The sequence below is a fragment of the Acomys minous genome (genome assembly GCF_964271855.1).
Source record: "Acomys minous genome assembly, chromosome: 14".
Lineage (NCBI taxonomy): Eukaryota > Metazoa > Chordata > Mammalia > Rodentia > Muridae > Acomys > Acomys minous.
The window spans coordinates 108,794,342-108,808,200 of NC_140496.1; the positions used below are offsets into that span (position 1 = coordinate 108,794,342).

At 40.0% G+C, this 13,859-nt stretch overlaps 1 protein-coding gene across 3 annotated transcripts in view; it reads left to right on the plus strand.

Annotated features, from left to right (window-relative positions):
* Positions 1-13,859, plus strand: part of LRRIQ3 (leucine rich repeats and IQ motif containing 3) — an 85,837-nt gene that overhangs the window by 49,975 nt on the left and 22,003 nt on the right. For all 3 annotated transcript variants that reach the window (XM_084757662.1, XM_084757664.1, XM_084757663.1), the window contains exon 6: positions 8,539-8,668. In XM_084757662.1, the coding sequence (XP_084613788.1) occupies positions 8,539-8,668 (130 nt within the window). The remainder of the gene's footprint in view (positions 1-8,538; positions 8,669-13,859) is intronic.

A 13,859-nucleotide genomic window follows, 5' to 3' on the forward strand; every position in this document is an offset into this window, starting at 1 on the left:
TAGGCTCCATCCTGTTCCTTCTCTTCAACCACTTCTGGTGTCTATTCTATGTGTCTTTCTGAATGATAATTTAGCATCCGCCCTAGGGCTCTCCTTGTTATTTGGCGTGTTTAGGTCTGTGTATTGTAGGGTGGTTATCCTGTACTATGTGGCTAATATCCACACTCATAAGTGAGTATGTACCATGAATGGCTTTCTGGGTCTGGGTTACCTCACTCAGGATGATCTTTTTTAGTTCCATCCATTTGCCGGCTAATTTGAAGATTTCCTTGTTTTTAATAGCTGAGGAGTATTCCATTGTGTAAATGTACCACAGTTTCTTTATCCATTCTTCAGTTGAGGGACATCTAGGTTGCTTCCAGATTCTGGCTATGAACATAGTTGAGCAAATGTCCTTATTGTATGGTGGAACATCTTTTGAGTATATGCCCAGGAATGGTATGGCTGGGTCTTGAGGTACCACTATTCTCAATTTTCTGAGAAGGCACCAGATTGATTTCCAAAGTGGCTGTACAAGTCTGCACTCCCACCTGCAATGGGGGAGTATCCATTTCTCCCCATCTTCTCTAACGTGTGCTGTCACTTGAGTTTTTGATCTTTGCTGTTCAGACAGGTGTAAGATGGAATTGCAGAGTTTTACACATTTCATCAGGTAATGATGTTCTATTTATGTGAACAACATTGACATTGACTAAAATACTGTTGATATACTGGGAAGGCCTGTTGGAAGTTTTTGGTGCTATAAAAGATAAGCTACAATTTCCTTAAAGCTTGTTTGTCGTTATTGGATTCTACCGTAAAAATGGAGGAATCCCATGATCCTTCACAGAACGTGATAGGCCACAGCTGCCCACATTGTTGTTTGTCAGCTGATTTGTTCCTTAGTTGTTTGCGTCACATCTCATGCAAAACTTAACCAAAGGTTTGGCCATGTCCTGCTTTTCAGGATCATTCACAGCTCCGAGGAAACACTGCAAACAAAGTTCTTCCTGAGGACCAAACTTGGGGAGAAAGTTTATCCCAACCAAGCAAACATTGTGACAAAAGGTTGCTGTGGTGTGCTTAGGATGCTGAGTGGAGACTGAGGGCAGGGAGTCATTCTCACAAGACTGTGACAGGAGATTTTCTGAGGAGAAACTATTCGCAGTGAACACTTGAAGCATAGGGAGCTAGCCATGCACAGTTCTGGAAAGAGAGACCCCTGCACAAGGCCCTGGGCCATGTAATAGCTTGTTTTGTTTGAGATGTGTTTATGAGGCTGAGTGATATCCAGTGTGGCAGGTGTTCAGCGAACCACAGCCAGAGATGAGATGAGTTTGCCGATATGGTCAGAGGCTATTTTTTCTGAGTTTTTGTAGCTCACAGTAAAAAGTTAGCAACTCAAACAGCCATGAGGGCATTTAAAACCATAAAGAAATGTAATTTTACCAGTGTAAACTTACCTTGTTAATATCAACACAGGTGGCTGTATTTGACTAGAAGATTCTAGATTTGGGATAGAATGACATTAGAAGTGTACAGATGTGTTTGAAGTTTATTAAAGAGTGAGGAGTGCTAAGAATTGCCGCAGGATTAGATATGAAGTTTTAGGTATGGTTAGTATGGAAATTATTTTTTTTTAGTTTTTTAAATATATTTTAATTTATTCATATTACATCTAAATTGTTATCCCATCCCTTGTTTACTCCCATTGCTCCCTCCCTCCCATTTTCCCCTTACTCCCCTCCCCTATGACTGTGACTGAGGGGGACCTCTTCCCCCTGTATATGCTCATAGGGTATCAAGTCTCTTCTTGATAGCCTGCTGTCCTTCCTCTGAGTGCCACCAGGTCTCCCCATCCAGGGGATGTGGTCAAATATGGGGCATCAGTGTTCGTGTGAAAGTCAGACCCCACTCTCCACTCAATTGTTAACCCAGAAGCAGAAAGAGTCAAATGGTGTATATTCACTTATATGTGGACACTAGCCCAAGGGATATGTCCCACAAAAGTCTTTACTTAGCATGAAAGTGGGACAGAGGGGAGGACATCCTATTGGGACTCTAGGTAAGAGAAGCATGGGAGAATGGGGAAATAGAAGGATCCAGAGGGTCCTAGAAACCTACAAGAAGAACATAATGATGGGCAGATCTGGGCCCAGGGGTCCTGTTCAAACTATGGCACCAGCCAAGGACAATATGTGCAGTAAACTTCGAACCCCTACCCAGATCTAGCCAATGGACAGGACATAGTATGGAAATTTTAAGCACTATTCAAACTTCAGAATTAAAAAGAGGATGAAGAGTGTTGGGGAAACGTGAAACCCGAATTGCTGTTTCCTTTTCTCTTCCCTTCAACTGCATAGAACTGAGTTACATGGCTGTACATCACAATACACTGTCTTGTAGACTGCATAGTTGGTAGATTATGCTAGTTGGTAGGCTCCGTTTCATAGTCTAGGTTGTCTGTAGTCATATAAAACTGTATTTCCAGGGCCTGACGGAGGCTTCAGAAGGGAACAGAATCTTAGACAAGTTTCCTCACACTAGGTGAGATCCCAGCACACTCCCTGTCGGCAGGGGATTTGCAACCACTCCTCAGAGCTTTTGTCTTTATCACTGTGTATCCAAGTGATTTAATGCAATTTAATTGATTTAATGTAATGATAGCAATTTAATTTAATTTGTCCAACTTCAATATCCACTGTAATTAAACATCCTCAATACATCTAACCCAGTGATTCGTGTCTGCTGACAGAACTGTGGACTCCTGGTCGCTGCTAAGTGACTTTGTCCTCTTGCCATCTCATCAGAAAATGTAGTAAACAGTTCTTATATGTTCATTCAGAGCTTGCATAAAAGTATTGATAAACATTAGGCTGAGAGGAGATTAACTTGAGGCCTTAGGGCAGGCCCCTAAGGATGCTGATACCCTTTCCCCGGACACTAAGCGTCTCAGATCTCTGCCTAACTATATTGCCATTTCAAGAGTAACCAGAGATGCTATCCAACATTGCAAATCAAAACGACACTGAGATTCCATCTTACATCCATCAGAATGGCTAAGATCAATAACTCAACTGACACCTCATGCTGGCGAGGATGTGGAGAAAGAGGAACACTCCTGCATTGCTGGTGGGAATGCAAACTAGTACAACCACTTTGGAAAGCTATCTGGTGCTTTCTCAGAAAAATGGGAATAGGGCTTCCTCAAGACCCAGCTATTCCACTCCTTGGAATATACCCAGAGGATGCACTACCACACAACATGCTCAGCCATGTTCATAGCTGCCTTATTCATAATAGCCAGAACTTGGAAACAACCTACGTGTCCCTCAATAGAAGAATGGATAAAGAAACTGTGGTACATTTACACTATGGAATACTACTCAGCTATTAAAAACAAGGAATTTCCAAAATTTGTGGACAAATCGATTGAACTAGAAATTGTCATAATGAGTGAGTTCACACAGAAGCAAAAAGAGCTAAATGGTATATACTCACTTATATCGAGACACTAGCCCAAGGTGTACGTCCCCATGAAAAACTGTACCTACCAGGATAGTGGGTAAGAGGGGAGGACATCCTATTGAGACTTTAGGTGTGAGAAGCCTGGGAGAAAGAGGAAATAGAAGGATCCAGCGGGTCCTGGAAAACTGCAGGCGAGTCTGGGCCCTGGGGTCCTCCGCAAACTATGGCAACAGCCAAGGAAAAAATAGGCAGTCAACCTCGAACCCTTACCCAGACTAGCCGATGGACAGGACATTCTCCACTGGTGAGTGGAGAAGGAGATCTAACTTTCACACAAACTCTGGTGCCCCATATTTGAACATGTCCCTTGGATGGAGATGCCTGGTGGCACTCAGAGGAAAGATAATAGGTCACCAAGGAGAGACTTGATACCCTATCAGCATATACAGGGGGAGGAGGTCCCCCTCAGACACAGACATAGGGGAGGGAAGTAGGGGGGAAGTGGGAGGAAGGGAGGAATGGGAGGATACATGGGATGGGCTAACAACTGAGATGTAATATGAATAAATTACTTTAAAAAAAAAAGAAAGCTTACCACACCCTGACAAACTGATAGACGATTTATTTAATTTATCATGTTTATAATGTTCCTTGGCCAAATAACCCTAAATACTTTCTAAAGTGATCATGTACATGTGCCTGGTACATAATAGTGTAGATAATATAGATTATACTTTGTGTTGGTGAAAACAAGGTACTTTTTATATGTGGTCAGCATTTTGATAACTTTCCTCTCTACGAGCTTGGGATCAAATAGTACGTGTAGACAGCTCACGTCCACTCTCTCTCTTCCTATACACAACAGAGAAGCCTCTTTCTGTAACCTCAGTAGCTTTTGGGAGCCCTGGTTAACTATTACATATTTGATTATTTGATTGTCTTCCTAACGATTCATCTCAGGGTAACACATGAGCTTGTCACCACACACTTTTGTCTTAATAAAGTAAAAATGATGTTAAATGACGAGAAACAACAAGTGAGTACACGAATGAGGATAAACTGAAGAATTAAGTTTTTATTATATGCATATTCTATATATTACATAAATATTATGAGTGCTCTACTTAACTAGACCTCCTTTATTTAAATACATTTAAATACATACTTACATATATATATATATAATATATATTATATTTATGTGTGTTTGTGTATGTGACAACCTAATATCATTTATGATAGAGATGATATTTCTAATGTATGACAAGTATACTTTTTTGTTTTCTTATTCTTTTCGGTAATGGAATAACTATAGTAAAAACAAGACTTCTGGGAAAGCTAAACTAATTTTCTAATGGATAGGATAAAATATGATCTCTAGAAGAAAAAGTGGACCAATTTATGTTTCAAATGGAATTTAACACAACCTCTTTCTTCATATCCTGTTATTCCTTGGCGATATTTTGTGAGTCTGTATTGAATTAGAACACCTTTTCCTCCTCATTGTCCTCTCTCAGGCCTATTTTCCCCTCTTATCTCACTGAAAGAAGTTCTCACTGTGCTTAAGGATGGCTTTTTAAATGTTAAATTCAGGCCACTGTTGCTCTAGAGGCCACATGCCCTAGGAGAGTGTAAGAGCAGTTTATCTTGAATTTAGCATTTGTTTTATAGTTTACCACCATGGATTTAATTGAAAAGGAGTGCGCTACACCATGTTTTGTCACAGTTGAAGTGGGTTTAAGTGTGAATAGAAGGACACGTTCACTTACAACCCTGTTCTGCTACTGTGCTTTGATGTCATGAGTCATAAAATTTGCACTTGTCAATCGTAGAAAACAAAGTCTGTGAGCTGAAAACAGTCTATTTGTATTTCTAGAACAAATAGTGATTTTTGTTATGCAGATCATGAAAATAAATTGTCTCAGAATTGGTAAGTGAATGACTTTTCACTGAAGGAGTAAACACAGATTTGTTCCTGGAGGAACAAGTTCGAAGCACCTGCCTGAACAACGAGCCCTCATGGTGCTGTCCCCCACTGCCGGGGACAGGTGACTGTCAGTCAACAAATCAGAGATTATCACATAGAAATTTACAAGACTGAGAGTCCAGATGTTTCCCTGAACTTATTATATAGCCGGGGGAGAGGGGGCTTGAAATTCTGATCCCCTCACTTCCACTTTAGAGTGCAGAGTTTGCAGGCATGCACCCCACACCCAACTGAGAGACCAAACTTAACTAGAAATGCCTGTATTGTGTGAAGGAGAACGTGTGACAGAAAACTAAATGTAGTACAGGGGCGAAGGTGTGGGTTCATGGCAAGGCAGAGCAGAAACAATGGGTTTCACATCCCAGACTTCATCCGAAGAAGCTTAGCTTGTTTTTACTTGATGGTAGCACAGGATAAGTCCTGGTTGATCTGAGTACAAAATGTATGAGCCTTCCCACAGTGAAAGAATACAGCTGATCTCTGTTCTGGGTATTGAATGGTCGCAAAAAATCTGTACAGTGCATAAAAACACCGGCACAGTATAGGTGCTATGTAAGTTTTTAATAACATCTAAAACACAAATGACGCAGATGTCGCTGAAGATGAGTACACAAGACTTCAGAATTTAGTGCTTCTTATTATATAAGGTGAATTCTGCAGATTGTTACTATGGTGTATACTGGGGCAAGTGAGATGGCTCAGTAGGTAAGAAAGTTGCTTGCAGTGAGCCTGACAACTTGAATCTTATCTATCTGGTGGGAGAGAAAACTGACTGTCTCTCTCCAAAGTTGTACTATTTCTCTCTCTCTCTCTCTCTCTCTCTCTCTCTCTCTCTCTCTCTCTCTCTCTCTCTCTCTCTCTCTCTCTCTCTCTCTCTCTCTCTTTCACACACACACACACTCACCAAATAAATAAATAAGTGTAACAGTTTTTATAGAACACAACATTTCTGCAATAAATAAATGTAACAGTTTTTATAAAACACAATATTTCTTCACTGTAGCATTCATTATTGATGATCTACTACTATGTGCTTTGTTGTTGTTATTGCTCTTTGGTTTGTTTGTTTTCTCTGTGCCAGGATGGCAACTTTGTTCTAGCCATGCCTCCTCCTCACTTTCTCCTGGGTACATTCCTCATATGCTCCTTTGAAAAGGTGGCAAGCCAATGACATCTTACTAGATAGAAGTTTCTAGCAGAACCTCTGAGGACATACGTTTAGGAACACTGCCTGCCCCTTGCCATCGTTTCCCCATCTCCATCTTTCTGAGACAAATGTGGACACCATGTTCCGTGATGAAAGCCATGCAGACACTATGAGAGGAATGGAGACTGATTTTTCTCTAATTCTGACTGCTCGATGACATACAGAAATCTCGAAGTGACCTTCCTGGTCTGTGAAAAAAAAGAAGCTAACAGAGTGTTCTCAACACCTCACCAATGCATTCAGGATATGGGCTACACTTGTCACTCCTGTCCTCCTGGCAGCTCCTTTCTCATTGTCGCTCTGTTCTTTTCCCACACATCCTTTCTGATGGTCACTCTGGTTTTTCCCCACACATATCTGGTCCAGTTGTACTAAAAAGATTTGTGCTTATCCTGGACCCATTTCAGGGTCCTTTCTGAGCACATTACTGTCTGTTTTCCTCTCTGTGGCACATTTCATGTTCTGTAAGGTAATTTTGTACCCTTCCTTTTTTACACTGAACCTTCCTCAGGCCTCCTGACAAAATATCTTGTGTTTGTTATTTGTGGATCAGCCTCTTCCTTTCACTGCACTTAAAGAATTACCCCAGGGAATCGCCCGCTGTCCCTACACGGTTGTCCTGTAGGCTCTTTTCTTAGAAAGTACGTTTTATTATGAACTTATTAACCAGGAGTACCTCACTTATAACATGACTAACCTAAACAATGGGAAAAGAAGATGAAAGAATACAATAATGAAACCGTAAGGATATCAGTTCTGAGGAATGATTCTCCTGGCGTAGTCAGCAGGATTTCTTCAGCTGTAACTTGGAGCAATTAGAACCTGGAACCTCAGGCCGAGCCTGGAGCCCCAAAGCCTTCCCTCAAGCGGTTCTCTCTAGGAGCAGTGCTGAATAGCTGAAACTATCCCAAGTCTCCAAAGGCCCTGCCTCTTGTTTTTGGCTCATTTTCAGCTGGTTAACAGCCAATCTCCCCCACGTGGTGGTTCGACTGTGTGTGTGTGTGTGTGTGTGTGTGTGTGTGTGTGTGTGTGTGTCTTGAATTCTAAGGGGATAAGCATCACCTGCTCTCTCACAAGTCTTTTTCTCATCCCCCACTTGTGATCTAAACAAAAACTATGTTTATCTCCCCTTCCTTGTTCAGCAAAGAAATAAGCAATGGAGCGTTTAAAGTTTTTCTTAATGTTACTTGTCTTACAGATTTTAAAGAATCAAAATCATATTACTGTGCCACAAGTGAGAAAGCCTTTTGAAACCCTGAAATGTTTGATTTCACTGGTGTGATTAGCTTTTATTATCAACATGCCACAATCTAGAATCAGCTGGAAAGGGAATTTCCAAGAAAGTTTTCTAGGTCACCTTGGTCTGTGGGTGTGTCTGCTGGGGTCATCTTGATTAGTTGAAGCAGGAAGACACGTTCACCATAGGTGGTGCTATTCCTTAGGAAGAAAACTCTGAGCTATAACACTAGTGGGGAAAGCTAACTTAGCACAGCATTTATGCATTAAGTCCATGCTGTTTGCCCTTGACTGTGGACAGCTGCTTCAAGCTGCTGCTGCTGCCCTGACTTCCCTCATACTGGAGTAACCTGGAGTTCGAGGCAAACCTTTTCTTGTTTGTTTGTTCATTTGTTTTTTGTTTGTTTGTATTTTTCTTTGTTTGTTTGTTTTGTTTTTAGAAACTAGATTATCCTGTGCATAGCTTTGACTGTTCTGGAACTCTGTAGACCATGCTGGCCTCAAACTCACAAAGACCCCCATGGCTCTGCCTCCAGAGTGCTCGGATTAAAGGTGAGCACCAGCACTGCAAACCCTTTCTTATGTTGTGTTTTGTTTGTCCAGATCTCATGTCACAGCAACAAGAAACAAGACCCATCAATGCCGTTATTTGTTTTCACAGATGAGATGGAGTCCTGCTGACTTTAAATATTCTACTGAGTACAGAAAACACATTTCCTGTGTTTCATATGAGTTGAAAACAAAAGATATTGATGGAAAATCAAAAACACCAAGACATCACATTCACAAAGGTTAGTATGTTTTAGTGTGAACTAAATAAAGCAATGAGAAATTGGGCAATCTGATTTTGAGCCATAAACACTGGACCTAAAATACACACTGAGATTCGAGCTATTTTCCAATCTGCTATCTCAGTAATTCTCCTTTACAAGATTACATTGTACAGTTACAGCATTTACAAAATTATCTTGTAACTATATGGTAGTAATTAAAGTTATAGCACAGACTGCTGCACTTCTCTACTTGGCTCCCCTCTACCTCAAATCATAACAATTCTCTACTATATGACAATAGGTAAAGTTATAAATATAGATTACTGCACTTATAGATTCTGCTATATGATAATAATTAGAGTTGTGAGTAGATTACTGCACTTGTGCGTGTGGTTCCCCTCTTCCTCGAATCAGTTTTGCTTGTTGTATGAGTTAAGGCCAGATTTTTTTCTTCTGAAGTTTGCTTTCTCTCATGATCAAATTGTTTGACATGGTTTAATGCATACTATACATCTTAGGCTCATTTTGCCTTCTGTGAGAAAATATCTTGAGAAAAATAATAAAGAATATATGGTTTATATGGCTCACAAATCCACTTTACAGTATATCATTTCAGAAACAAGGCAGCAAGAACTTGTAGCAGCTACACACCATATCCATATTCAAGAGCAGAACAGAGAATTAATGTGCATGTGTGTGAGCGTTTAGCTTGGGTTCCCCATCGTACAGCCCAGGATCTTGTGCCTAGGGCATTGTGCCACCAACAGTGGGCGGGGCTTCCCACCTCCGTCAAGATGATCTAGGTAGTATCCATAGAGACACCCACAGTCAGCCTGATGCAGACAGTTCCCTGCTGAGGATTATTCCTGGGTAATTTTAGATTGTGTCAGGTTGACAATTAAAACTATCACACCTTAACGTTGTACGCGTTAGTGGTCAGTCTTGCTTCATCATCACTTTTCCAAAATATGAATTCATTGACTGCAGTGATTCAACTTTATTACTCTTTCAAATTTTCTCATTTATTGAGTGTAAGCTGTGCTGTGAGCATTCTTAAGTGGTCTCCAAGAGTGAATTCTATATTCTCCCAGAGAACGACGAGTCACATAGCAATAGTGAAGCTTTTGGTTTATGGGAGGTTCTTTTCCGTTGTCCCGGAACACAGCTTTGATGACTTCATTGCACTTCTTAGATTTCCCAACAAGTGTTTATGAGTGAACACTGAGAGCAGTCATAGTCAGATTCCTTCCCATTTTTTCCTTTTATGAAAATAGATAATTTTTGGTTCAGATAACAATATCCTGATTAGGGTTTCCCCCTTCACTCCTTCCAGTTTCTCTTCTTCTGTCCCATTCAGCTCTACCCATTTCTGCCTCTCATTAGAAAACAAATAGGCTTCCAAGGGATAACAATAAATATAACACAATAAAATGAAACAAAACGAACACATTGGAATAGGAAAAAAGCACACAAATCAGAAGGACAAGAGCCCAGGAAAAGACACAAGAAACAGACGTAGATGCCAAGACCTACTCATTTGCACGGACATGAATCCCATAAAAATACTAAACTAAAAGCCATGATATATGCACAAAGGACCTGTAGGGTAAAAGAGAGAAGAAAAATAATAAAATATTGAAAATAATAAGAGAAATAAAAAAGAGAAAATCTCTGACAAAATGTTATAAGATAAGGAACCTCCAAAGACACTACTGAGGTTTGCTTCTGTCGGTCATCTACTGCTGGGCGTGCAGCCTACCTTTAAGAGTAGATTGTTTCCCCAGTGAAAATCCCATTCTGTAGGCTGATACATTTCCAGAGTGATGGGGTCCTTTCCTGTGCAGAAGCTTTTCAGTCTCATGAGGTCCTGTTCATTAACTGTTGATCTTAGTTTTGGGGTTAACAGTATTATTTTCAGAAAGTGTTCCCCATGCCTATGAGTACAAGGCTATTCATCACTTTCACTTCTATCAGATTCAGTGTATCTGGATTTAGGTTGAGGCCTTTGATCAAGTTAAAGCTGAGTTGTTTTTTTTTTTTTAGGTGATGAGAATGCATCTCTCTGGATTCTTCTGTGTGCAGCTGTTTGGTTTGACCAGCACCATTCATAAGACGCTATCTATTCTTCAGTGTGTATTTCTGTACTTCATTTAAAAAATCCCAAGCTATACAGAGTTGTGTCGGTTTACCTTTGTGTCCTCATTTTAATTCCATGGATTGGCATGTCTCTTTTTGTGCTAATACCATGCTTATTTTATAACTATAGCTCTGTAGTACAATTGAGGTCAGGGATGGTGATACCTCCAGCAGTTCTATTCTTATAGAGGATTGTTTTAATTATCCTAGTGTGTGGGGGTGTATATGTATGTATAAAAGGATGAAAATTGTTCTTTCATGATCTGTGAATAACTGTGTTAGAATTTTAATGGAGATTGCCTTGAATCTGTACATTGCTTTCAACAGGATGGTCACTTTACTATATGAATCTTATAAATCCATGACTATGGGAGACTTTTCTATCTTCTGATATCTTCTTCAATTTATTGATTTAATGTCTCAATTTTTATTATACACTTCTTTCCTTTGCTTGGTTAGAGTTAGATAACACTATATTATATTTTTGAGGCAATTATGAAAGTTATTTTCCCTGATTTCTTTCTGTATTTGCCATCAATATGTAGCAAGGTTAGTGTCTTTGTAAATTAATTTTGTATCCATCTAATTTACTGAAAGTGTTTGTCAGCTGTAGGAGTTCCTTGGTGCAATTGTGAGGCTCACTTATGTATACTATCATATCATCTTCAAATAATGATAATTTGACTTCCTCTTTTTCAGTATTTATCTCCTTTATTTCCTTCAGTTATCTTATTTCTCTAGTTAGAACATCAAGAATGTTACTGAATAGGTATGGAAAGACTGGACAACTTTGTCTTCTTCCTGATTTTAGTGAAATTGCTTTAAACTTCTTTTTATTTAGTTAGATATTGGCCATGGCTTTGCTGTAAACTGCCTTTATTATGTTGATGTATGTCCCCTGCATCCTCAATCTCTCTACAACTTTTATCGTGACATGGTGTTAAATTTTGTCAAAGGACTTTTCCTCATCTAATAAGCTTGATCATGTGGTTTTGGTCCTTTGGTTTCTTTTTAATGTGGATTATATTCCTTGATTGCATGCATTGAACCAGCCTTCATCTCTAGGATGAAGTCTACTTGATCACGGTGGATCATCCTTTTTGCTATGTTTTCAGATTTAGTTTGCAAGTATTTTATTGGGAACTAGATCTTTGTTCATAAATAAAACTGGTTTGTAATTTTCTTTTTTATTAGATCTTTATGTAATTTAGGTATGGGGAAGCTGTATCGAATAAGAATTGGTCAATGTGGCTAATGCTTCTATTTTGTAGAATGTTTTGAGGAGTGTTGATATTAGCTCTTCTTTGAAAGCCTGATAGAATTCTGTGCTAAAAGCATCTGGCTTCTTTCTTCTTGGTAGACTTGGTAGACTTTTAATTACTGCTTCTATTTGACTAGATACAAACATGCATGTACACACACACACACACACACACACACACACACACACACAGCAGCAGCAGCAGCAGCATAGATTAATGTAAATATATATACACACATTTTTCCAGATGAAAGAAATTTCAACATTTAAGTTGTAATTTCATGATTTAATTTTTATGTGAAGTTGTTTGTTTGTGCACGTTGGAGACTGGTAACTAAATCCAGGGCATGTTCTTTATAAGCATATTATCCACTAGTAATTTGGGTCTCTAGCTCCTCTAATACTTTGTGTGTATGAAGTTTATACTTCCAGGTTAAGGTTTCTTATTGTTGAACTCTTATTTTGTTTTATTTTAGGTCATATTTTACATTTTACATGGCTTTTAACACTGTTTCCCATACAAAGATGCAGACATGTATATAATTGATAAAATTAATTCAGTAACGAATATTGTCTTCACTGAATATCAACAAAAAAGTTTTAGGATAATAATAGTTGTTGAATTTCAAGTGTGGGAGTCAGTGTGGACATTTATAAGAACAAGACCAATAGTGCTTAAGCTCAGAGCCCTGTTGGAGCATTAACAATGAATATAAAGGAAGAAATGAAAAAATTCTTAATATTTGCTTCTTATCATTACTTTTAACAGCAGACTCAGATTATGAGCCACATGACATACAGTGAGAACTTGACCCACAGTGAGTGAGAACCTGGCACACAGTGACTGAGAACCTGGCACACAGTGACTGAGAACCTGACACACAGTGAGTGAGAACCTCACACACAGTGACTGAGAACCTGACACACAGTGAGTGAGAACCTGACACACAGTGACTGAGAACCTGACACACAGTGAGTGAGAACCTGACACACAGTGAGTGAGAACCTGACACACAGTGACTGAGAACCTGACACACAGTGAGTGAGAACCTGACACACAGTGACTGAGAACCTGACACACAGTGACTGAGAACCTGACACACAGTGAGTGAGAACCTGACACACAGTGACTGAGAACCTGACACACAGTGAGTGAGAACCTGACACACAGTGACTGAGAACCTGACACACAGTGACTGAGAACCTGACACACAGTGACTGAGAACCTGACACACAGTGAGTGAGAACCTGACACACAGTGAGTGAGAACCTGACACACAGTGAGTGAGAACCTGACACACAGTGAGTGAGAACCTGACACACAGTGACTGAGAACCTGACACACAGTGACTGAGAACCTGACACACAGTGACTGAGAACCTGACACACAGTGAGTGAGAACCTGACACACAGTGACTGAGAACCTGACACACAGTAAGTGAGAACCTCACACACAGTGACTGAGAACCTGACACACAGTGAGTGAGAACCTCACACACAGTGAGTGAGAACCTGACACACAGTGAGTGAGAACCTGACACACAGTGAGTGAGAACCTGACACACAGTGACTGAGAACCTGACACACAGTGAGTGAGAACCTGACACACAGTGAGTGAGAACCTGACACACAGTGAGTGAGAACCTGACACACAGTGACTGAGAACCTGACACACAGTGACTGAGAACCTGACACACAGTGAGTGAGAACCTCACACACAGTGAGTGAGAACCTGACACACAGTGAGTGAGAACCTGACACACAGTGACTGAGAACCTGACACACAGTGACTGAGAACCTGACACACAGTGA